Source organism: Pleurodeles waltl, chromosome 5 (genome assembly GCF_031143425.1).
Source record: "Pleurodeles waltl isolate 20211129_DDA chromosome 5, aPleWal1.hap1.20221129, whole genome shotgun sequence".
In the NCBI taxonomy this organism is placed as follows: Eukaryota; Metazoa; Chordata; class Amphibia; order Caudata; family Salamandridae; genus Pleurodeles; species Pleurodeles waltl.
The window spans coordinates 1,325,400,055-1,325,425,722 of record NC_090444.1 but is presented as its reverse complement, the minus strand read 5'-3'; the positions used below and the strand labels follow the sequence as shown (position 1 = coordinate 1,325,425,722).

At 46.1% G+C, this 25,668-nt stretch overlaps 1 protein-coding gene across 3 annotated transcripts in view; it reads right to left on the bottom strand.

Annotated features, from left to right (window-relative positions):
* SNX14 (sorting nexin 14) overlaps nucleotides 1–25,668 on the bottom strand; it is a 627,761-nt gene that overhangs the window by 133,772 nt on the left and 468,321 nt on the right. For all 3 annotated transcript variants that reach the window (XM_069235584.1, XM_069235585.1, XM_069235586.1), the window contains one exon: nucleotides 20,291–20,410. In XM_069235584.1, coding sequence (XP_069091685.1) covers nucleotides 20,291–20,410 — 120 coding nt within the window. The remainder of the gene's footprint in view (nucleotides 1–20,290; nucleotides 20,411–25,668) is intronic.

Below are 25,668 nucleotides of genomic sequence, written 5' to 3'. Positions count from 1 at the left end.
CTCCTCTTCGGGTTGCAGGTTTTCTGGCGCCCCAGGGACGGTGCGTGGAATCCTGGGCTTGCGGAGCGAAGTCACAAGCATTGCGACGATCCAGTGGGTGTTGCGTGGAAATTTCTTCCGCACAACATGTGCTGCGTTGATTTCTCTCTAGAAGTCGGGCTGCGTTGTTCCGGGTCGGCTGTGCGTCAATCCAGTGGGCTGTGCGTCGAAGTTCTGGTCCCTACGCTGGCGCTGCGTCAATCTTCTCCTTGCGAATTCAGGCTGTGTCGTTCCAGTTCGGCATGCAGTGAATTTCTCACTGCAGGGCAGGCTGTGCGTCGTTTTTAGCAGGCTGTTCGCCGAATTTTCGCCGCACAAAGACTCCATTTCCAGGAGTGAAGTCTTTTTGGTCCTGAGACTTCAGGGAACAGGAGGCAAGCGCTATCCAAGCCCTTGGAGAGCACTTCTCAGCACAGCCAGGGAGCAGCAAGGCAGCAGTCCTTCACAGAAAAGCAGTCCAGGAGAGTCTTTTGAGCAGCCAGGCAGTTCCTCTTGGCAGGTCTGGTTCAGAGATTCTTCACCAGTAGGTTTCTTGTCCAGAAGTGTCTGTGAGGTAGAGTCTACCCCAAGAAGTATTCTGACATCTGTGGTTTTGGGTGCTCTTCTTATACCCGTTTTGGCCTCTGAAGTAGGCTTACTTCAAAGGAAAGTCTCACTTGTATGTGAAATCCTGCCTTGCCCAGGCAAGGCCTCAGAGACACCCCAGGGGGTTGGAGACTGCATTGTGTGAGGGCAGGCACAGCCCTTTCAGGTGCAAGTGACCACTCCTCCCCTCCCTCCTAGCACAGATGGCTCATCAGGTTATGCAGGCTACACCCCAGCCCCTTTTGTGTCACTGTCTGGGGAGAGGTGCAAACAGCCCAACTGTCAAACTAACCCAGACAGGGAATCCACAAATAAGCAGGGTCACACAAATGGTCTAAGCAACTCTAGTGCACTTTACTAGGGTAAGGGCTTACTAGTAAATCAAATATGCCAATCAAGGATAAACCAATCAACAGTACAATTTACACAGCGAGCATATGCACTTTAGCCCTGGATAGCAGTGTTAAATTGCTCAGAGTTCTAAAGTCAACAGAAACAGGTCAGGAAAAATAGGAGGAAGGAGGCAAAAAGTTTGGGGAGGACCCTGCAAAAAGGGCCAGGTCCAACAGACATGAACAATGTATGCTTGATAATACAGTTAAAAATATGTAGGAAGTGATGCTCAATAGTCAGCCATACTATTTTACTTCCAGACATCTACTCAAACCTGATGAGACACTTGTTAAGGAGTCAATGAAGAGGGAAAGAGAGTTACTCTTTCGTCTTCAAAGGAACTGCCAAACGTGAAAGGGGACTAGCTCATGAACAGTAACGACAAAGCAATGAGAAGTAAGTCTGGAGAATAGGAAAAAGTCAAGAGGGTAGAATCAGGGTGGATTCCTGTTAGAAATGGGGTCTTTGGTTGGTAGCCAGGTTACCCCCTGTCCAAGCAAGGGCCCTCACTCTAGTCAAGGTAAAGGAGAATCACCCTCAGTTAACCCCCACTAACCCCCTTGGTAGCTTGATACGAGCAGGCAGCCTTAACTTCAGAAGCAACGTGTAAAGTATTTGTACCAACACACACAGTAACTCAGTGAAAACACGTAACATGTTTACACAAAACAAGACCAAAACGACACAAATCCAACATACACAAGTCAAGTTATGAATTGGTAAAGATTAAACTCAAAAATAGCGCTTGGAAACACAAAATGCTTTGGTGAGGTGATAACACAGCATTGTGACGGAGTCATTCCCAACAATCTGACACCCCTGGCGCCAGGTACGGAGTCACGCAGGCCCCCAGGCACAGTACCTTAGAAAAATGTGAGAACAAGCCGGTGCACGAAGTCGGGGATCGCAGCGTTGCTCGATCTGAGACGGTGTTAGTTCCGGTACTGCAGGGTGAAGGAACAGAGGCATCATGAAGAGGCGTCGGGTACTTGCTGCGAAGTGGTGGAGGTGAGGCGGCGTTTGTGTGAAGCACTGAAACTGCGCACTTCGGGCAGAGTCGCTACCCGGCAGGCATGACACGGTGCAGCAACTTTCACGGAGTCGCAGACTTTGGTGGGGCTGCGGCGGTGTCAGAACTGTGAGGGTCGTCGCACTCCAGCGAGGACTACAGCTTCAGTTTCAGGAGGCGTCACAGGATGCAGCAGCGGCGTCGGGCCGGAGTCGTCCGAAGTTGGTTTTCTTGGATTTTCACCAGCTTCTCCTTTCAAGGGCCCAAGGACTGGATAGGGCACCACTTTTCAGGGCAGGAGTCCCAACAGAGAGTCCAGGTGCTGGAAGGGGAAGTCTTTGATGGCCCTGAGACTTCAGAACAGGGGGCAAGCTCAGTCAAATCCCTTGGAGATTCATCTAAAGCAGGAATAAACTACAAAGTCCAGCCTTTGTCCCCTTTCACAGGCGGAAGCAGCAACTGCAGGATAGCCCAACAAAGCACAGTCACAGGCAGAGGCAGAACTTCTCAGTTCTTCACCTTGTCAGAGGTTCCTCTTGATTCCAGAAGTTATCTGATTTTCAGGGGGTTTCGGTCTTCTTATTATACTCCTTTCTGCCTCTGAAGTAGGCCTACTTCAAAGAGAAGTCTCTGTTGTTTTTAAGATCCTGCTTTGCCCAAGACAGGACCCAGACACACACCAGGGGTTGGAGATTGCATTGTGTGAGGGCAAGCACAGCTCTTTCAGGTGCAAGTGACCACTCCTCCCCTCCCTCCCAGCACAGATGGCTCATCAGGATATGCAGGCTACACCCCAGCTCTCATTGTGTCACTGTCTAGAGAGAGGTGCAACAGCCCAACTGTCAAAATGACCCAGACAGGGAATCCACAAACAGGCAGAGTCACAGAATGGTTTAAGCAAGAAAATGCCTGCTGTCTAAAAGTGGCATTTTCAAACACACAATCTAAAAATCAACTTCACTAAAAGATGTATTTTTAAATTGTAAGTTCAGGGACCCTGAACTCCACATTTCTATCTGCTCCCAAAGGGAATCTGCACTTTAATAATATTTAAAGGCAGCCCCCAATGTTAACCGATGAGAGAGATAAGCCTTGCAATAGTGAAAAACAAATTTGGCAGTATTTCACTGTTAAGACATGTATAACACATAAGTACATGTCCCACCTTTTACACACACTACACCCTGCCCATGGGGCTACCTATGGCCTACCCTCGGGTGCCTTACATGTATAAAAAGGAAAAAAGTCTGAGCCATGTTTACAGGGGCTACTTATGTGGGTGGCACAACCAGTGCTGCAGGCCCAGTAGCAGCATTTGATTTACAGGCTCTGGGTACCTCTAGTGCACTGTACCAGGGACTAACTAGTAAATCAAATATGCCAATCATGGAAAGCCATTTACATTTAAACTTTCCATAGGAGCACTTGCGCTTTAGCACTGGATAGCAGTGGTAAAGTGCACAGAGTAACAAAAACAGCAAAAACAGAGTCCAGCACACATTAACAACCTAGGATATAAAGGCAAAGAGTTAGGGGAGACCACCCCAAGGATGCCAAGTCTAACAATTCCCAATGTCGAAGTCTGCTGCTACTCCCATTCAAACTGACCCCTCATTTGTGGAAGCAAGATCTGATGAAAACAGAGGTTCTAGTGCAGAAATAGATCAAAATGTTCTGTAGGAATGAAAAACAAATGTGTGATGGAATTTAGTTAGTAGTGTTTAAGGAAAACAATGATTCAACTCGAAATCTCACTGCATAGCTGCTTCTCTTATACAGAAAAGGCAATCGGAGCCCTGGAGGAGTTAGTGATGGCTAGTTGTTCTTGGGCAGAAGTCCAATTGTTGTCCCTGAAGGCAATACATATCCCAGGAAGCGACAACATTCAGGCAGACAAGCTCAGTCAAAAGTTACTAACTTCAATATCATATCAGTTAAGTCCAGTGGTTTTGCAAACAATAGTGGGGTTGTCAAAATTTATGGTTGAATGTATTTCCATCTCCAAGCAATGCCCTACTTTACCAATTTTACTCAGACAAATGGCACTCAAATGTGTGGGCATTGGATGAGCCGGGGATTCCTTGGCTGAGCACAATATTGTATGTCTTTCCTCCAATACCTATTCTTTCAAGAGTACTACAGAGGGAGAGGGTGGAGGTGATAAAGGCTGTGGTTTCTCCTATTCAAACAGCTTACAGCAGGGGTGTAACGCAGGCCCCTGCAGTGCAGGGTGGCCCCCAACCCTTCACAAGCCCCCCAACCATTCAGTCCCCATTTAGTCCAAGGTCAATGAATATCTGTGAGATATGGGGGGGCCTCTCTTCATTAAATGTAAGAGGGGTGGTGGGGTGGGGGGCGTAATTTTGAGTTACAGCACTGGCGTACAGTAAAACAACACTTTCATCTTCCACTGAATCACTGGTCTCTTCAATTTCCAGAGATATCACAGAAACAACTGGTGAGTTTACATCTTACAGCAAGGACATTCAGAGGCTTGCCCTGAAAAACTTAAAGTGGTCTAGGGGAGTGACACCTAAATATGACCCTGAAGTCCTATTTCAAGCATTAGCTTAATTTTGAAAACAGTGTCAGACTAAAGGTTTGGAAACTACGTTTTGTGATCAGTTCCAAATCATGAATTTTTTGACATACCGATTCGTATTAGGAGTGGCATCATCCATCTTGGCGACACATTGGCAGCAAATAAAAGCCTTTAGGGAGTAGGTTTCAGACAGTTCTAAAGTATTTCCATTAGCGTTAAAACCTTTTAAAGTTTCAGATTAAAGAAACAGGTAATTCCGGCTTTGGTTGCGATTGGGATTTCTTGAAAGGCTTGCAAGGAGTAACTTTTGAGTGTTTGAGGGACTGCAGATTATTTCTTGGTTATCACCAAACGTAGCTTTTCTGGTTGTGATCACATTTGCCAGAAGGCTAGGAGAAGTGGGTTCTCTGACCATAAACTACAGCACCTTTAATTCCTATCGGATAGCATAGTACTCGGACCAGTTCCAAAGTTCAGGCCAAAGATCCAGAAAAAAAAATCAATTTTATACAAGGGCTAATGCTTCTGGCTCCTGGTAAAGATTTGTCTAATTCAATTCCATTTGAATCAGATATCAGAATTGCATTACTGGTTTATTTCCAGAGACAAAAGAAGTGAAGAGATTCAAATTGTCTGTCTTGCATGGGGTAGCAAACTGAAGAAAATAGGTATCCACAGCAAACCTGAGTAGATGGATCAAGCAAGCAATTTCCCAAGCATATTTTGGTTGTCAGGATGTGATGTTCCTAAAGAAGTGCAGTACTTGCTGCAAGGGCAGTTTCCACTTCAAGGGCTGAGGCAGTTAGTGTTTTATTATAGGCAATATGCAGGGTAGTGACATGGTCCACACCAAATATCTTTGTGTCTTATTACAGATTGGACTTAAAGTTTGACGTATAAATACATTTTTCTTTCGATGTTATAGAGCCTGTAATATCATACAATACTACTACACTACACATCATATTAGTATCGTTGGTGTCTAGTTATTAGCTCTTGTATGTCCTTGTAGTGTAATGACTGGGACGAGGAACACTAATGAAGGGGTAATGATTCCATTACTTACAGGTAATCTTCACTAATATGAGCAATAGTACGACTCTTCCCAGTCCAGGACCCACTCTCATTCTCAAGCTGACGTGGCACCAACGATACAAGCTGCTTGTTAAAGTGCAGTTTGCCACTATGAGAAAAGGGGGGCTTTAATAATCTGGGAATAAGCATAGTAAAAGGACTAAAATAAGTTTTATGTCTCAAGTGCTTGTGAAAGGGACTATCTGGGGACAAGGTCACCTCGTAATGTAGCACTACAACTCAGGTTTCAGGTTGATGAAGATTACAGGTAAGTAATGGAAACATTACCTGCACTGAAATTCAACTCATGACAGCATCTACTAGACATTTCTGAGGCTAAGAAACAGCCCCCCAAATTATAACATTTTCTTTGTGAATGAGGTTCTGAAAACCGTTTGCTAACTAAATTTGTGACACAGGAGACTGGAGGAGTCTGAGGTTTGTATCCAGGCATGTGTTTATGTAAATAATTCAGTTTTTTTGCAATGTGCTTCAAGAAGCTGAGAACAATTGTACCAAGGAGCAACATTAATTCAAAATAGAAATATTTTTCGTAGTAAAAATTGCCGAGTCAGTTATACAAAACATGTCTCCTGCTGAGATAAAAACACAAAGAGGCAGTAACCACTACGATGGGCAATTGCTTTCTGGAAACAGTACCGAAAAATGTATTAGCTGAATCTGTAAAATAGGGTGTCCATTTGTGTGTTCATATAGTTGTGTGCTCTAAGAACGATCTGTGTGTTTTCTTTTTTTTTTTAACAATGTTGGCAAAGCACAATCTTCCAAAGAACCGAAATTAATTCATAATAAAAATTGCCTAAATCAGTTTCGCAAAACAGGTCTCGAACACAATAATCTAGTCCTTCCAGTGTAGTCTGGATTACCTTCAGGCAGTTAGTGTTTTATTATAGGCAATATGCAGGGAAGTGACATGGTCCCTGCATATTTCTAAGGAAGAGAAATGCCAGATGCGCGATAGCGGCTGCTTCCTAGAAGGGGTCCTGGAAACCATTTAGTAAGTAGAGCTGTGTTGAGCAGGAACACACTTTCTTTCGAACTGTGTGGCTTTTGGGAAGCAAGATGTTACATTATTGCACTGCAATCTGCACAGCAACAGATTTAAACAAGCATTTGTAATGCAATGTGTCTCACGTTTACTCGAGTTATTAGCGTTGTAAATTCCTAACTGGACTTTTCTTGACACACAAACTGAAAATAAAAAGTAAAACAGTTGACATAAGTGAACCGAATCAAAGCGCCACAGCCGCCATGAGCTTGAGCGCGAAGGAGAGACACAAAAGGAAAAAGAAGTTCGCTTGCAGTCAAAGTTATCAGCAAAAGTGCAATTATCCATGTAACAGGCCAAGGCGGTAATAAATCCGCCCCAAGGAGGAACGTAAAGCATTTACCAATGATAAGAAAGGATTTTTTAAAGGCAAGCCCAGGAACGAGCGATAGTGAGTGGTGTGGTTAAAAGCTCAGATACATACCAACACGATGGAAAAGCATTGTTTGCGTGCTGCTATGCTCAACCTAAAAACTTATTCTGATTCTGAGTCCATATTGTTCCACACTAACACCTTCAGTACTATAAGAACAGCCGATGCTTGCTGTCTGGGGGAAAGGAGACAGCGCAAGGGGTCAGAAGCGAGTAACTGGCTGTGAGAGTGTCGTAAACTGCAGGAATTACCGCCCCAGAAAAAAACACAAGCACTGGCAAAGCCAATAGTTCTGGCGTTGGCCGGCTGCTTTTTGGTTTTGCCAATTCATTTTTTGTCATTTTTTTGCAAAATGTTGGTGGGAAAGCTGCTGCAACCTCATCAACGTAAAAAAAAAAGAAATAGAGTCCCTGGCATAGAAGAGAAGGACTCTTTTCTTTATATGTGGATGTGCATCTTGTGAAAGGGCAGAATGCCGTCACTCAGATAAATTGAGCAAAGGATAACCGTCAGACCTATACTCCATACTGCAGTGGGAGGATGAAAAATGTGAATGAAACATTAACAAACCAATGGACAAAGTGGACTTGCTGAAAGCCCCTACAAATAAATAAAGTATACTTACAATTTTAATAAAAATCAAAAGGTCAGGCTTATGCTAGACCAAATCATGAAATACATTGGCAATGTGAAAGAAGCACTGGCAAAGCCAAAAAACAGTAAACAAAAACTGAAAACACACAAAGAAGAAAAGAGGATAAGCTCAGGCCCCCTAGCACAGAAGAGTACTATTATGCAGGTGGATATGCACATGTGCACAGCCAAAGTGCAGTCAGTCACAGAGAGCAGAGCCACTGGCTGTAGTAAGCTAACCCAATGACCCAAGCTGTGATGAGCGAAATGACAGTTTAACAGGCCTGTAGACAAAGATGACAACTGATCGAAAACCCCTTTATACATGTATGTACTTAATTTAATTGACTATTTTTTCAGAAAACAGGAGTCTACCGACCCAACCAAAACCAAATTTAAGTCAGACCTAAAAAAACATTAACATGTGGACATGTGTTAGCAGCAGTGAAGATGCACAAGATACAAATAATAACAGTGAATGTAAATAGTCTATAAAAGATCTTAAGAAGTGCGATATAATTATGAGGGATCTGGAAAAGAAAAGCTGAGATAATTCTGTTGCAAGTAACCAATCTTACCATGACTATTTGGGTTTTATTACCCAAATATTCTTAGGTGGAAGACGTAGGATGCTAAGTTATGCCCCAGCTGCCTGAAGGGTTCAGGTTCATTTTAGAAACACAGATCCCTAGCCCTCATGAAGGGGGAAAGAAATCCTCCAGGTCCCACTTAAGATCGAATATCCACTCGAGGAGCTAGTCATGGAATAAGCTGAATTTCTGACCCTGTGGGGACATTCACTGAAGCTCTCTGCCACCGACCCAGCAGAGGATTCAGAAACGTGCTTACTGAAAAGTAAATAATAGGGAAAGTTCAAATATATTAAAGTCAGAGGAGGCAGTAATAGACACCTGGGGTACGAATTGTCGCATGAAAAAGGATTCAATATCAACAATATAAAATCCTAAATTCTAACTTTTGTCACATTCAGAGCTATTATGTGCACCCTTTATTGCTCACTCTGAAAAGAATTCACAAACCTGTTGAAGAAGCATCGCCTCATATAATAGATTGCGGTTTTCCTAGGAAGCTGGATGCACAAATTGTGGAAATGACTTAAACTATGCCCATTTTGGGAGACTATTCATATGCTGGCAGAAAGCCTGCCAGGAATTGGCTGAATCATTGCCCACCTGTGGCTCTGCTGGGTAAAAGGCAGGTGCTTCCAAAAGTAGCCAGCCCTGAGAGTGATTTATTCTGGACTGTTATTGGCTTACTCGTTGTTCGTCCAGAGAAGGAGACTTAAAGAAATCATAGCATTCTACACAATGTGAAATAAAAATTGGCATGACATACTGCTATACACTGGAATCGTGTACTAGCTTACAATTTAAAGACTCTGGAGTCAAAAACTGGATACACTAAATCTCGAAATTATAAGGAGCTCTGATGTGTGTCAAGAGGAATCAGTGAATTCATGGTAGTACTACGTGGAGTGTAAATATGTAAACCTGGACATATTTAAGTTATTAAGTTGCATATTGTTATTGTCAGACAAAAATTCTTAACTTTTCTAACAAAAAGAGAGAAACACCAACCTTACGGCGAATAATGCATACTGGGTGAAAACGAGCCAGCTATTCCAGTGCGAGTGAACAATGACTCACTGACCAAGCAGGAGTCTTGCAACCAAGGGCAACATCTTGGTAAAAAAGGCACGCCAAAGGCCAGCCCATCTGTGCCTGTCTGCACCTTTCTGTGCGTGGGACACACCCAGCGCCATGAACCCTGGCTCTCCCACCACACGCGATACACCACCGAGCTCTGAGCCCTGGACCCCATACTCCGCAACAACAGCTCCCACACTTCTCCACGATCTACATCAGGACCTTTTACCTGCTGGCACTTGCTCTTCTCCTGCAACACTGGGGCACCCGCACACACTCCCACCACCATGCCATCCAAGACTGGTCAGTGAACTGCACTGCCTCCCGTAGCTCCACCTCTAAGTAGAGCCCTCATTCCTCTGAACTCCTGACCCCTGTCAGGAGTTAGAGGCCCTCCACCACCTGCAGGCTTCTGCCTGCACCTCATTCCCCGTGTCTAGTGGGAGAGCTCTGCTGTCCTACTAAGCTGCCCTCTGCGTCTCTCCTCCTTTTCTCTGCTTCACTCTCTGTGTGCTCTCTCTTCCGTGTCTGCCCCCTTGTGCCCCTTTTGCCTTTCGCTCCCCTCAGTGCTCCTTTTGAATTTTTGCTTTCCACTCTTTCTTTGCTTTTCCCTCTATTCCGCTCTCTCTCGCTCTCCCCCGCCATTGCTGCCACGCCCCTCCTCTCTCGTGCTGCACTCCCGCCACTGCTGCCTCAATGGCCCGCTCCTTTTTTTCACGCCATTTTTACCCCTGTACCCGCCTCCCAGCTGTCCTCTCCTCCCCCCTCCTTACTTAATGGTGGCAGCTGCGAGGTAGGTTGAGCAATACCATTGACCTGGTCAGTGAACTGCTCTGCCTCCCGTAGCTCCACCTCTAAGTAGAGCCCTCATTCCTCTGAACTCCTGACCCCTGTGAGGAGTTCGAGGCCCTCCTCCACCCGCAGTCTTCTGCCTGCACCTCATCCCTGGTGTCTAGTGGGAGAGCTCTGCTTTCCTACTAGGCTTCCCTCTGCCTCTCTCTTCCTTTTTTCTGCTTTGCTCCCTGTCTGCTCCCTCTTCCGTGTCTGCCCCCTTGTGCCCCTTTTGCCGTTCGCTCCCCTCAGTGCTCCTTTTGACTTTTTGCTTTCCACTCTTTCTTTGCTTTTCCCTCCACTCCGCTCTCTCTCTCTCTCTCTCTCTCTCTCTCTCTCTCCCTCCCCTGTCGCCACTGCGGCCCACCCCCCTCCTCTCTCGCGCTGCACTCCCACCGCTGCTGTCCCCACGGCCCCACCCCCTTTTTTTCACGCCACTTTCGCTCCCGTTCCCGCCTCTAAGCGGTCCTTTCCTCCCCCTCTCCCTACTTATAGGTGCCCGCTGCGCGGTAGGTTGAGCAATACCACTGACCTGGTCCGTGAACTGCACTGCCTCCCGGGGCTCCACATCTAAGCAGAGCCCTCGTTACTCTGAACTCCTGACCTGTCAGGAGTTCGAAGCCCTCCTCCACCAGCAGGCTTCTGCCTGCGCTTCATCCCTGGTGTCTAGTGGGAGAGCTCTGCTTTTCTACTAGGCTTCCCTCTGCCTCGCTTCTCCTTTTCTCTGCTTCGCTCTCTGTGTGCTCTCTCTTCCGTGTCTGCCCCCTTGTGCCCCTTTCGCCGTTCGCTCCCCTCAGTGCTCCTTTTGACTTTTTGCTTTCCACTCTTACTCCGCTCTCTCTCTCTCTCCCTCTCCCCCCTCTCTCTCTCCCCTGCCGCTGCTACACCTGCAGCCCGACCCTCCTCTCTCTCGCGCTGCACTCCTGATGCTGCTGCCCCCACGGCCCCACCCCTTTTTTTCATGCCGTTTTCGCCCCTGCTCCCGCCTCCCAGCTGTCCTCTCCTTCCCCGCCTCCCTAATTAATGGTGGCCGCTGCGCGGTAGGTTGAGCAATACCACTGACCTGGTCAGTGAACTAGTCTGCCTCCCAAGGTTTCACCTCTAAGCAGAGCCCTCATTCCTCTGAACTCCTGACCCGTCAGGATTTCGAGGCACTCCTTCACCAGCAATCTTCTGCCTGCGCCTCATCCCTGGTATCTAGTGGGAGAGCTCTGATTTCCTACTTGGCTGCCTCTGCCTCTCTCCTCATTTTCTATGCTTCGATCTCTGTGTGCTCTCTCTTCCGTCTGCCCCATTTTGCTGTTCACTCCCCTCAGTGCTCCTTTTGACTTTTTGCTTTCCACTCTTTCTTAGCTTTTCCCTCCACTCCACTATCTCTCTCTCTCTCTCTCACTCTAGCTCTCCTCCCTCTCTCTCTCGCCCGCCGCTGCTGCCCCGTCCCCTCCTCTCTCTCGCGGCACTCCTGCCACTGCTGCCCCTGCGGCCCACCCCCTTTTTCACATCGTTTTTGCCCCCTCTCCCACCTCCCACCTGTCCTTTCCTCCCCCCCTCCCTACTTAATGGCGGCCGGAAAACCTGGTTCTCACCTCCCTCATGCCGCTACACCCGTCTTCGCTACCAAGCCACCACTATCCACGCCTTCAACACCGGCCTCTCATCCACCTGCCATCAAGCCATCACGCAGCTCACCCGCAGACTCTTCTCCTGCTGGAACTGCACCTTCACCATCCTCCACGCCGACGACCCACCCACCAAGGCAGGACGCACCCATCTCAGATGCATCCTACTCACGACCCGCCCTGTCCGCAAACACACCTTCGAACTTTAGAATCTACTCGACTCAGCTTCCCCAGACATCGCCTTCCTGACCGAGACCTGAATGAACCCCCCCTCAGTGCCTTACATCGCCATAGCCATCCCGGAGCAGGGACCGCTCCAATAAACCAGGAGGAGGCATCGCCATCGTCCACAAGAACTCCGTCAGGATCACGACCAGCACCGAAGACACTCTCCGCACCGCCGAACACCTGCACTTCCAGATCCACACTGACCCAAACACCACCCTCAAAGGGACCCTTATTTTCAGACCCCCCCACGGCAGATCAGCGACTCCATCACCGACGTCATCCGCATGCTCTCACATCCACAGACTACATACTCCTTAGGGACTTGAACTTCCACCTCGAGAACACCAATGAGAACAACTCTATCACCCTACTCGACAACCTCTTCAATCTCGGCCTCAAACAGCTCGTCATGACACCCACCCACTCCGCAGAACACTCGCTCGACCCCATTTTCTCCACCAGCAAACACGTGTCCTTCAACCACACCACCAAACTCCACTGGACTGACCACTGCTGCATCCACTTCTCCTTCGAGAAACCCACACACGCCATCACCCGCAACGGATTCCCCACCGCAGATGGAACAAGGTCACCGAAGGCCAACTGATCACTACCCTCTACCGGAACCCATCTATCGATACCACCGACACTGACACAGCAGCCTGCAACCTCAGTCAATAGATTGACGGCTGTGCCAACACTCTCACCCCGATCACTACCCTCTCCCAGAACCCACCTATCGACACCACTGACACTGACACAGCAGCCTGCAACCTCAGGCAATGGATTGACGACTGTGCCAACACCCTCACCCCCATAAAAAATCCTTCCAACAGATGCACCGACAGAAAGGCCTTCTGGTTCACCGCCAACCTCCAAGAATCTAAGCAAACATGCCAAAGACTCAAAAAGAAGTGGTGCCAAGATAAGACACTGGACAACCACACAGCCTTCAAGAACGCCATCCGCAGACACCACCAACTCATCCGAACCGCCAAGAAAACCGTCTTCAAAGAATGCATCGACAACAACGCACACAGCCACAAGGAGCTCTTCAGGATTGTGAAGGAGCTCTCCTACCCCAGCTCCAACATCAACGACATCCCGCCATCACAAGACCTCTGAGACTCGCTAGACACCTTCTTCTACTGCAAGATCGCAGACATCCATGACAGCTTCAGTACTCAGACCCCCCCGTCAACCACAGATACCACTGACTCACCATCCACCAGCCTCCTGCTCTCCTGGACCCACGTCAACGACAACGACACCATCGAAATCATGAACACCATCTACTCCGGCTCACCATTCGATCCCTGCCCTCACCACATCTTCAACAAAGCAAGCTCTGTCATCGCACCCCAGCTCCGGAAGATTATCAACAGTTACTTCGAGTCCGCCACCTTCCCGGAGAGCTGGAAACACGCAGAGATCAACGCCCTCCTCAAGAAACCCAAGGCAGACCCAAAGGACCTCAAGAACTTCCCCCCATCTCCCTGCTCCCCTTCCCGAAAAAAGTCATAGAGAAAATTGTCAGCAAACAACTGACACATTTCCTTGAGGAGAACACCACTCTGGACCCATCCCAATCCATATTCCGTAGCAACCACAGCACCGAAACTGCCCTGATCGCCACCACCGACAACATCAGAAGCATACTGCACAATGGCGAAGCCGCAGCCCTTATCCTCCTGGACCTCTCAGTCGCGTTCGACACCGTTTGCCACCACACCCTACACACACGCCTCCACGAAGCAAGAATCCGCGACAGAGCCCTGGACTGGATCACCTCCTTTCTCACCGGCAGAACTCAGAGAGTCCGCCTCCCTCCATTCCGCTCTGAAGCCACCAAAATCGTCTGCAGCGTACTCCAGGGTTTGTCCCTCAGCCCGACCCTCTTCAACGTCTACATGCCTTCACTCGCTAACATCGCCCGGTCTCACAACCTCAACATCATCTCATACGCCGATGACACCCAGCTGATCCTCTCCCTCACCAAGGATACCGCCAAGACCAACCTCCACAAAGGAATGAAGGCCATCGCCAAATGAAGAACAGTTGCCTGAAACTGAATTCCGACAAGGCTGAGGTCCTCATCTTCGGCTCCACCCCCTCTGCATGGGATGACTCCTGGTGAACTGCCACACTGGGAACCGCACCAACACCCACCGACCACGCACGCAATCTAGGATTCATCCTGGACTCTCACTATCTATGACCCAGCAAGTCAACGTCATCTCCTCCTCCTGCTTCAACACCCTTTCGCATGCTTTGGAAGTTCTAAAAATGGATCCCCACTGAAACCAGAAGAACAGTCACCCATGCCCTCGTAAGCAGCAAACTGGACTACGGCAATGCCCTCTACACAGGAACCACGGCCTAACTCCAGAAAAGGCTGCAACGCCTCCGCACGCTTCATCCTGGACATCCCCCACCACTGCCACATCACAGTCCACCTGAGAGACCTACATTGGCTCCCCATCAACAAGAGAATCGCGTTCAAACTCCTCACCCACGCTCACAAGGCACTGCACAACACCGGACCAGATTGCCTAAACAGACGGCTCTCCTTCTACACCTCAAACCAACAGCTTTGCTCCGCCGACCTTGCCCTCGCCACCGTCCCAAGCATCCACAGAACAAACCACCGGTGGCAGATCATTCTCGCACACTCTTCCCACCTACCTGCGTCAGACCAAGGAACTCCTTATCTTCAGGAGACATCTCAAGACATGGCTGTTCGAGCAGTAGCAGCCCCCCTTTCACCCACCTCTCCCTCAGCACCCTGAGACCCTCATGGGTGAGTAGTGCGCTTTACAAATTCCCTGATTGATTGATTGACTGCTTCAGAACAGATTCACTGCTTCTTGCTCAATGCATGATCAGTCTGCAAGCATGCCACAGAGATCTGGAACACCATCACCTTCCTCACCCCTGATGTTGCCTTTCTCACCAAGACCTGGCTTAACCTGCATCCACTCCCAACATTACCTCAGTACCTTCAGATGGCTACAAGATAGCACATCGGGATCGCATCAACAAACACGGAGGTGGAATCACCATCATCCACAAAGACACCATCTACTGCACCACCGCAGCAGACAACATCACCCCGATCATGAAACACGTCAGTTTTCAACTCCAAATCAAAGGCAAAACCACCATCAGAGGCACCCTTGCCGAAAGACTCCCAAAACCAGGCCCCGGTTTCTGCGACACCATCTTCAAATTAATTGCCTCGCTCACCATCAACTCCAAACACTACATCTTCCTCAGAGACCTCCATTTTCCATTGACGACCTTAACAATGACTACACCACCAAGCTCCTCAAAAGAATGAACAACATTGGCCTCACCCAAATAGTCACCGACCTTACACACTACACAGGGCACACGCTTGACCCCATCTTCACAGCCAGTGACAGAGTCAAGTATAGCCATGTCACAGAGCTCACTTGGACAGACCACACCATCCCCCAGCACAGCCACCAAGCCTCCCAGCACCTCACGATGCAGTTGGAACAAAGTATCAGGGAGCCACTCGACTGACACCACAACCAACCTAGGACAGGCTGTCAAGAACTTTGCAGCCTGGGTCACCGACTGCACCGAAAGACTCTACCTCGTCAAGCTCACCAAAATCGAGACCCACCAAACAGGTCAGTTAGGGTCACCACAGAACTGAGAAATGCAAAACACAACTGCAAGTGGCTAGAAAGGAAATGGGACACCAGCAAGAAGCCAACAGACCGAGCCACCTTCAAGTCATCCCTCAGCCAATACCACCAAGTACTGAAAGAGAGGAAGTTGAGCGCCCTGGCCGGCTGCATCGAAGCAAGCTCTAATCACAGCAAAGAACTCTTCAACGTCATCAGAGAGTTCTCCAACCCCTCAGCCACCATTAACATCACCCTTCCCCCTTCTCAGGAACTCTGACACCCTGGCAGACTTCTTAAATGAAAAGATCTCCAATATCTACAAAAACTTCGAACCACAACCCACCTCTGCCAACACCCTCAGCCTCCTCACTCCCACGGATGCTAACCCTGATTCTGTCTCCGACCACCTGCTCCCCGCCTCGGACCAGCACAAAAAACACCACAGCCATCATGTACTCCTTCCACTCGGGAGCACCCATGGACCCCTGCCCCCAACACATTTTCAACCACAGGAGCAAGATGATCAGCAGTAAACTCACAGCCATCTTCAACGCATCCATAACCACTACCACATTCCTCAAGGTATGGAAACACACAGAAGTTAAACCCCTTCCCAAGAAACCTTCCACCAACCCCAGCGAACTCCCAAACTACCATCCTATCTCTCTGCTCCCCTTTCCCGCCAAAGACCTAAAAAAGGCCATCACCCGCCAGCTCACAGAACACCTGGAGGTCAACAGTGTGGAGGCATTGTTTAATGCTACTCTGTTAGACCTGACAGCCTTAGCGTGGTCTTCCTCCCAATATTTTGCCGGCCTACTCCACTTTTCTCACCTCGGTTTTGCTGGTATTAGGACTTTGTGCACTTTAACACTGCTAACCAGTGCTAAAGCAGTTGTTCTCTCTCCTTTAAACATGATAGTATTAGCTTACACCAAAGAGGCATATTTAATATACTTATAAGTCCCCAATGAAGTGCACTATATGTGCCCAGGGCCAATAAATTAAATGCTATTAGTGGGCCTGCATGCATGGATTGTGCCACCCACTTAAGTAGCCCTCTAACCACAGCTCAGGCCCACCATTGCAAAGCCTGTATGTGGAGTTTTACACTGCTATGCTGACCTGACAAAATAACCCTTTTGCCAGGCCCAAACCTTTTTTTTTAATACACACAAGTGACTCCTTGGTTAGGCCATCAACAGCCCAGAGGCAGGGCACAATGAATTTAAAAGGCAGTACATGTGCTTTTAAGTTTTACAATCCCTGGTAGTGAAAAACTCTTACTTTTGTTTTTCAAAAGGCCCATCTCTCCCATGTGATTAACACTGGAGTTGCCTTATTACAATTCATAAACGTAATTTCCAAATGAGAAGAGATACTTCTTTCAAGTTTGGTTTTTCTGTAATCACAATTTGAAATCCTACCTTATAGTAATGTTGAATCTTAAATTGCAATTCTGAAAATGCCACTTTTAGGAAGTTGACATTTTCTTACTTCAGCCATTTGGTGCATGCTGTCTGTCTCTGATCACATGTCTGGGGTAGGTGACAGCTGGGCTTAGTATATTTCCCCTAGACAGACATAATGGGAGCTTAAGTGTGACTTGATGGGCCATCCTAGTAGGATTCAGCCTCACTTACACTTGAACAAGCTGTGTCCTGTTCATATACAAGGGATTCATACCCCCCTTAAGTGAGTATTGAGTCAGGGCAGTAAAGGCAGGGCCTCTGTGCACTTCAAAGGCCTGTCTTTAAAGTCTTTACCAGTTCAAAGTCACCACTGGGTATAAGTACTGGACCTCGGACACCACCACTTCAGTACACTCCTGGACCTGTAGATACTTTGCAAGGAAGAATGACTGCTTTGCTGCTGAAGGACTGGTGTTCTGCTGGACTGCTCTCTGCTAGACTTCTGCTTTGATGTGTTTAGCTGATGCCTGCTTCCCTCTGCCTGGGTGAGAATGACTCGACCTGCATCACTTGACCTCAGAACCCAGAGTGACTCGAAGGGCTAGCTGGCTGGCCTCCTAATCTGAAGTCTCAGGGACATTAAAGACTTCCAATCACCCTGCTTCTGCACCTGAACTCTGCTAGCTGTGAGTCTACCCAGCCAGGTGGTGCCACACCAGTCCTGGACCCTTGAAAGTGGGCCTAATGTGCTTGCTAGTGAAACCAATGCATCCCGAGTAGAACAGATGCATCTCCTCAGCTGAGCAACGCATTCTTGAGCAGAACCGACACATTGCTGCTGCTGTGTGGATTAAACATGTTGCAAAAGACTTGCATCATTGCTGAATCCTACATCTTGGATTTGACTCATCGCCTTCAGAACTACCACTGCACAATGCTTTTCCCAGCACAAGCCCCTCACATCTCCCACTGATGGCAGCCTTGACAACAACACTGAAACACCACACCGCAGCTTCACCGCTCATCGGAATCGACACATTGATTAGACTGTGCAAGGCATCTTCCACACTGGCCTTTGCATTGAAAGCCCTGTCAACAGAATCCTCGACGTCAACACAGTAGGACCTTTCACCACAGCCTCACCACATCACCAAACCGACACACTGCCACAGTTGTGTGACACATCTCTAGCGTGGATTGATGCAATGCTCCCCAACCAGGATTTAAGGTACTTTGTTCAGCAGGCCTAACTGGGTCTCTGTAGTAGGCCCACACTCCAATGCAGTCGGCCTGAACTTGAAACTTTGTCCCACTCCGGCACGACCAGATAGCCCCAGTAGTTCTTTGAGTGTCTTGGAGCTATTTATTCTTATAGCTTTGAAATTCAATATTTGTGGTTCTACTAAGTGGACTTCTGTTGTTTTGGTCTTGCTTTATTTATTAAATCTTGATTCATTTTTCTAACCCAGTGTGGAATCTTCTGTGTGGTGTTTTCACTGTTTTACGGCTTTAAGTGTTGCACTAATACTTTATACACTGCCTCTAAGGTAAGCCTGACAGCTCTGTGCAAAGTTATCAGAGGTTGTGCACAGGTTAATTTAGGATTTGCCTGGACCTTACCCTGACTAGAGTTAGTTGTGATTACTGCTTGACCAGGGCTCATATCCCACTTAACCAACAACCCAATTTCTAACATAATCCTGCTTTTGTTCATACTATGTAAGGAGGAAGCTTGTTTAATTTATTAGGTATCTAGAGGATGCTTGCTCTCCTAGTACAGATGCTATGTGTGGAGGATGTCTGCACTGCTCTTGCTCATATTCCTCTCCATTTTAAGTGGTATGATCTAGGCTGCAAAAACCAGCTCTTGTTTTCAGCACAATTGGGAATTACATTGATCCGGCCATGAAGAACAGTAAGGAGGCACTAGAATGCTGACTTATTTGAGTGCAGTCAAATACATTTTTTACATCAGTCAATGCCCTGTCACAACAATGCAACTATCAGTTGTCAATCTACCGCACTGTGTTTCCTTAATGACATAATTAGACATTTGTACCTCTACAATAGCATTCTGTCTCAAAGGTCAAGCCCCTCCCTCCCCTTCTCACTTTCTTGAACTATTTCCCATCTCTATTTTTTCCTTCCCCTTCCATCTGGTTTATACTCTATGCTTGATCACTCTCTGTCCTTCCTTTCATATCTTTATTCCTTCTCACTTTTCCCTCTCCTGCTCTGAACTTCTGTAGCTTATATGTCTTTTTCATTGTTCCTGTTCTGACCTTCCTCTCTCTGCTTACCCTTCTCTTTCTATACCGTTTTGCGGTCTTCTGTTCTGCTCCCTTGCTGCTCAATTCCCCCCTCAGAGGCTCTTTTCCTCCCTTTACTTTTATTTCCATCCACTCTTTTACAAATCTCCTACTTGAGTTTCCCTGTTTTCTCTTAATTTTCTTCTCCCACTCTTCATTTATTTCTTCCTCCTTCGCTCTTTCTCTTTTCTGTTGTTGTCTTTGCTCCCTCCTCTCACTGTCTCATCACTTTTCCTTCGAATCTCCTCCCTTTAATCAGGCTCCTTCCGGGTTTTGAACTGCTCTCAAGTGCAGTATCCCACCACAAACAGTCTACTGTTAACATATGCAGAAGGTTCTCCAGCCCAAGAGCTGCCAGCAATGTTAACTGTTAAGGTCCCAAGATATTCACACATGCCTTCAGCAGTGGCCACTGCCAGTGGTCATGTGGAGGTTCAATGGGAATTGTTTAAAGAAGATAAGCATTTCTCTGAAAAAAGAGAGTTAAAAAATCACTAAGGAGCTTGAATGCACTACACCACAAGACGATAAATTGCTTACATAATAACCACATACGAAGTCAAGTAACTTCAGATGGACTAGTTTCCATTGCCAAAATACAAAAGAAACACTTCAGAAACTTGATGTGCTTCCAATTGTTTTATTTGAGTCACTCTATTCCCATTTCTAAGCATCAGTGGAATGTTTTTCACAACACATTCCCAGATTCTAATACCACAGGGATCCTAGCATGGTTCTGTGCAAAGCAATTACCATTTGCAAAGCTCAATCGACCACTCACAATGTACTCTGTAACAAAGGCAAATTCAGCTGGAAAGCTTTTATTTGTCACTGTTGCTTGGACATACCTTCTTATTGTTTTCAGACGTTGGACTGAGAATGGTAAGCTCTGGTCTACTTGGCTTGGGTTTCGGGGACTCGCAAGAACTAATAAAGTTCATGATGAATAATTCCAAATGTTGTCCTTTCTGTAAGTAAATACATTAGAGAAAATTGTTATACAGCAGGCTCAAAATAATTATCCAAATATATACCTGTCAAGTTCTTCTGTGCTGGAAAATACTCTCTTTATTTCTGTTCCACGTCACAAAACACACAATAACGCTGAATGTAGCCTATGGGAAAACCTGAAACTGAGGATCTTCAAGTTTACATGACAAATAAACTGTGCAGAACAGGGCCTCGACTGTACAACAAAGTATAGCACTGTGGGTTGCACTACTAGGGCTATCTACTGAGATAATAATGATAAGTATCCAATAAAAGAATTACAAAACACAATACACACGATCCAGTATATAAATGCATTTAAACCACAGTCTAATGGCCTACCGGGGTAGAAGCTAAAAGGGATAATTATTCAGCGTAGCACTACTAATGTGTTATTACAAATCAGTATACCATTATAATAACAAACTTTAGGCGTTCTCCATATAAAATGACAACACTCGACAAAAAGAAGCAGAAAGAAGAAAAGTGTGATTCTAGAACGCAACATCATGGAAGGGGCGCCATTAAAACCTAGAAGCCTGAGGGGCATTTACAATCTCTCAGACATTAACCGTTCTCAAAGCAGACACGAAACTTTATAAATATCACTAGTGTTGCACAAACCTCACCACGCTATCAGATGTCTTGGAATCCTGTCTGATCAAGCGATCGAGTGGATGAGTTTTTACCTCTGTGTCAACAAACGTGTGAACCATTCTTGTGACATCTCAGGTGAGCATTGGGCAAGTTTAGGAGCCTCTTTTTTAGGAGCATTTGTTAAAAGACTCTATTGGTGCACATCTGGGTATCTTGTTTGGATCGAAATTTTATTTAAAGGTGTGAAAATGGAATGGAATTCTGAAATAATATAATGTGCATTTTCATCACAGAATTTGATGATTTAGTTTATGAACCTAGAAAAATATCTTACTTTAGAATTGGTATTGAAACTCTCAATCGTCATAGAACTCCAAATGGAAAGATACAACTGCACTTTGAAGCAAAAGGGCTAAGATAGAAAACTGGGCAAGATACACAAAATATTTGTGGCAGCCTGCAAGTCGAATGAAATAAAGAACATTTTGCACATTCAGAAATTTCTGCTGCATTTGAGCAACTAAGGTGTAGATGTGCACACTGATCATGACTAAAATGAGTGCATGGAAGAGTGCCAGGCAGCAGCGGCTCCTCGGTAATGGCGGAGGAGCGTCGTCCCACTCTCAGCGCCAGCAAATGAAAAATAAAATGATAATAAAACAATTTATTATAATTTTATTTTTCATTCCTTGACTGATCCAGGCGAGTGTAGGGAGGGGAAGGGCTTGGCCATGGAAGGGAGGAGGAGTGGTGGGCACTCTAAGTGCACAGGTCTTAGGACGGCCAAACCGACATGCACATTTACATTTCTCCAACCCATCTGTGTTGTACAGCTGGGTGAAGAAAAAACGCAGGCTCCCTGTCCCTGAGTGAGGGTTAAACCAGCCCGCTCAGGCCTATCCCAGCGCTGCTCTCATGCTGTGTAACAGCATGAGAGCAGCTTCTGGATTGGGTGGGAAGTCTGGGAGCCCTTACTGTGTGGCTGCCTGGAGCAGAGGAGCACCGCAGTGGCCGGCAGCAGCAGGTAAGCGGTTTTATTATTTATGGTACCCCCCCATCCCCTCTGCCCCACCACTTTCTGTTTCCAGAGCCACCACTGGTGCCATGGGCATTCTGGAGGCGCACAGCTAGGCACCTTTCTCATTCACGGAGGAATATGATGAGAGACTATGCACTCCCTCTTCTCTCCTTTGAGCTAGGCTGGTCCTGGTGTTTGGCTCACATCAGGAGGAACACTGCAGACAGGAGAAAAATACGTCCCTGCCTGAATTGTGCACATCATCATTCAAGAAGGGCATTAGTACTGGTATCCATGAGTTAAGAGAACCAAATATTCAGGCTAAGTCTTTTAAGATCCATGCAGGGAAATATGCTTGCTAAATAACTGACATTTGGAGAGTGCACGCAACCTGAAATCGTCACAACAACATGAGTGCAAATCTGGAGCTAGCATAAGAAAACAGCGCCTGTCTACTTCATGGGAGGAGCCATATATGGTACTCTACTGCCTTTTGGATAGGTTTGCAGTATAGAAATACCATATACATACATACATACATGAGAGCCCACAAATAGTGAAGAAGTGCCCTTGACCCTGTTGAATCGTTATGTATGGATGGACGGGCTGTGAAGCACTTGAGCTGTCAGGCAGGCTTTCCCAGTTTTGAACATGCAGGCCCCTTTTGTGAATTTGTACTGAAGGGAAAACACTTATTGATAAAGCAAGACTGCAGTTTTGTAAATTTCCCCTATTCTGTTTTATAAGAAAATTAGGCAAAAACGAAGGCGACAAAGCCAAATGAATCCTGAAACGCAGTTAAGAACTGTTAAAAAATAAATAAAACGTATATCAAAAAAGTATGAATTAAACTTTAATTAACCCCCTAGCTTCACACCTACAGTACAGTTATAGAACTGTACAATAGACATTTGTAATAGGTATACAAAGATATATAACAATTATAAACAGGCTTTGGCAAAGTCATTAGCTTGGGTTTGTAATCTGAGTCCTAAACAAAACATTTTTAAAAAGCATGTTGCAGTGAAAATACAAAATAGATTACATTCTGAATACAATGCTTCTATGTGATAAAAAATTTAATGTGTGATGATTCAGTGTATTTTTTTAGGATGTAAAATAGGGCCTCATGTGTGAAAGCACTCGCTAGAAGGTGAAATGTTATACCAAAGAGCCAAAAGCATGAGGTGAGAAATCCTTTAAAGGGGCTAAAGACCGCTCTACGTATTGATAACAATAAGTACTACATCTACGCTGTAAAAGTCAGACCTGACCTAAAAAACACATATTAACTTTCCAAAACTGGTGTAGAAAAATGTATGAGAATGAAATACAGATTTCAATCCCTCAAGGTAACTGTAAATAAGAGAAAGTTTCAAGACATAACACTATTTACTGTGTTTACCACAGTAACAGCTGCAGAGTGAATCATCGAAAATTGGGCAGGAGAAACACTAACATTCCACAGTAATAAAAAATTGGGGACAGTTCATAAGAACATTCACAAAATTATTTTAATCTGAAGACAGAATATGACATCTGGTTACTATAACTCACCCCTTCGTTCCCACTCTCCCCCCCCCCCCCCCCCTCCCCAGGATGAGGAAAGTATTTTAACTTTCGGAGGTCATATTGGGACATTCATCTAGGTGGGGTGAGGTTTAAAAACACTCTTCCTCTTTTTTTGAGAGAAGCTGCACTCGTGCCGTCTTGGCATGAGATACCGATCACGTCAGAGCAATAGGAGCCATTTTTTTTTATTCTACACATTTACGTCATACTGGAGTGAAAAAGTTGAGGGAAATGGCAAATATCAAAATCACCTACATAAACTGAATAGAAAGGGCATTCGCTAAAGAATTGATCATATATGACACATGATACGCTGAGTTTTCAACAACAAGCAAACATTTCCTCAAATAATTTCTCACTGGCGCTGATAGCCCGCCTATTGGGTCCCACTCTCACCAGAGGATGATCTGCAACCAGTCTTGTGCATTTGGGTATAGCATCGAATGTGCATTCAGACATTCAGGTTCCGTTTACTGTGAGGGAGACGTCATGTCGCTCCCTTATGTCACAAACTGCAATCGTAATGATTTTGAAAATCCCACGGACGGGGAGGGATAAGGGGAGACGGCTTCTGTCAACCGAGGGTAAAATGAAATGCATGTCTTAAGTTATATGACCTTTTTACAACCAATATTTTCTTGTATTAAATTATTTACAAGAGTACGATACAAATTACTACTTGACTTTGAAAATGATGGTAAGTATGCAAAATAAAACCAATCGAGATACAAGCAAAAAAGTGTTTCATGGATCGAAGAAAAGAGAAGACGGGAGTAACTGGAAAAAATAGTCGTTCGTCAGACACAAATAAAAGGAAATAAACGCCAACCGAGAACCAACGAAATCTTACTGTTGTGACTATTTTTTGGCACTCCAGGTTCCATGGGACCTTTGCTCAGATTAACGGTTGAATGGAATTAAACTAAATTTAGCATGAAATTACAACGTTACTCAAGGAGTACCTTCAGTTGTTTTGTGTAAATCCGTTCGAGAAGCTTGTGTTACAAAATATGTGGAGTGAGGTTAAAAGCAGTAAACGTTTGAGGAGAGTTTGTGGACACAAATTTAAACAAGCATTTTCAATGCAACGGGTCTCGGATTTGCTCGAGTTAGAGCTATTAGCGTTGTAAAGAAAAAAACGCAGCGCGATTGCGCTGCGTGGAAAATGAACAGATAAAGTAGTCCGGACCCCAGGCTGAAAACATCGAGCCTCGAATATTTTTAGTAGTTTACCGGTGCTGTGTAGGTGGGCTAAACACCGGAAAAGGCATGACGTATGCATGCCTTTCACAAAGATAAGCAAGCGGATTTTTAAAAGGCAAGCCCACAAACCAATGTAAGTGACTGACATGACATGGGCGTGGTTTAAAGCTCAAGGAGAGATTATAAAATGGACCACGTTGCTCCTTCAGGACTCAGGGTGGCCCTCATGTGGGGTATCATGATACTCCAGCAGGAGCCAGTGCACAAGCTTTTACCCCATGGTAGTGCAGCACTGTAGAAGTATTCATGCTACCACGGTGCACACGAGTGGAGGCTTGTGTGGAAGCAACCCAAAAACATAAAAAAACAGAGGAGCAGACAATGCAGGCTGGCCATCTGTGGTGGGTTAGGCACAAGGCCTGAGGAGCTGGGGTGTACGTTTAAGTTTGAATGGGATCTAAAAACCGAGACATTCACTACTGATGACGCAGAGATAAAGGTTTTTAATTTATTAGCGCTTGAACGTAGTGTGAAATAATCAAGTGTGACTTTAACCGAACTAATAAAGATTGTACGGGGACAAAATGTGCCCTCAGAGTAGTTTGCCAACATTTATAAGCGTGCTTTATATAACGTGATGTATTAGAATTGCACTAATCCGACATAATCATAAACGTGTGCTATGATTTGCTTGTTCGAAATGTTTTAGCTTAGCATTACTTTAGTGCAGGCTTCGGCCTAGTTGCCTGGTCTCACGATTTAGATGCTCGTATTTTTCCAATGTGCTAATAAACGTGTATTTTTGCTTGAAGCTGTACTTTTCCACTGAGATCGTTCACATGTTTA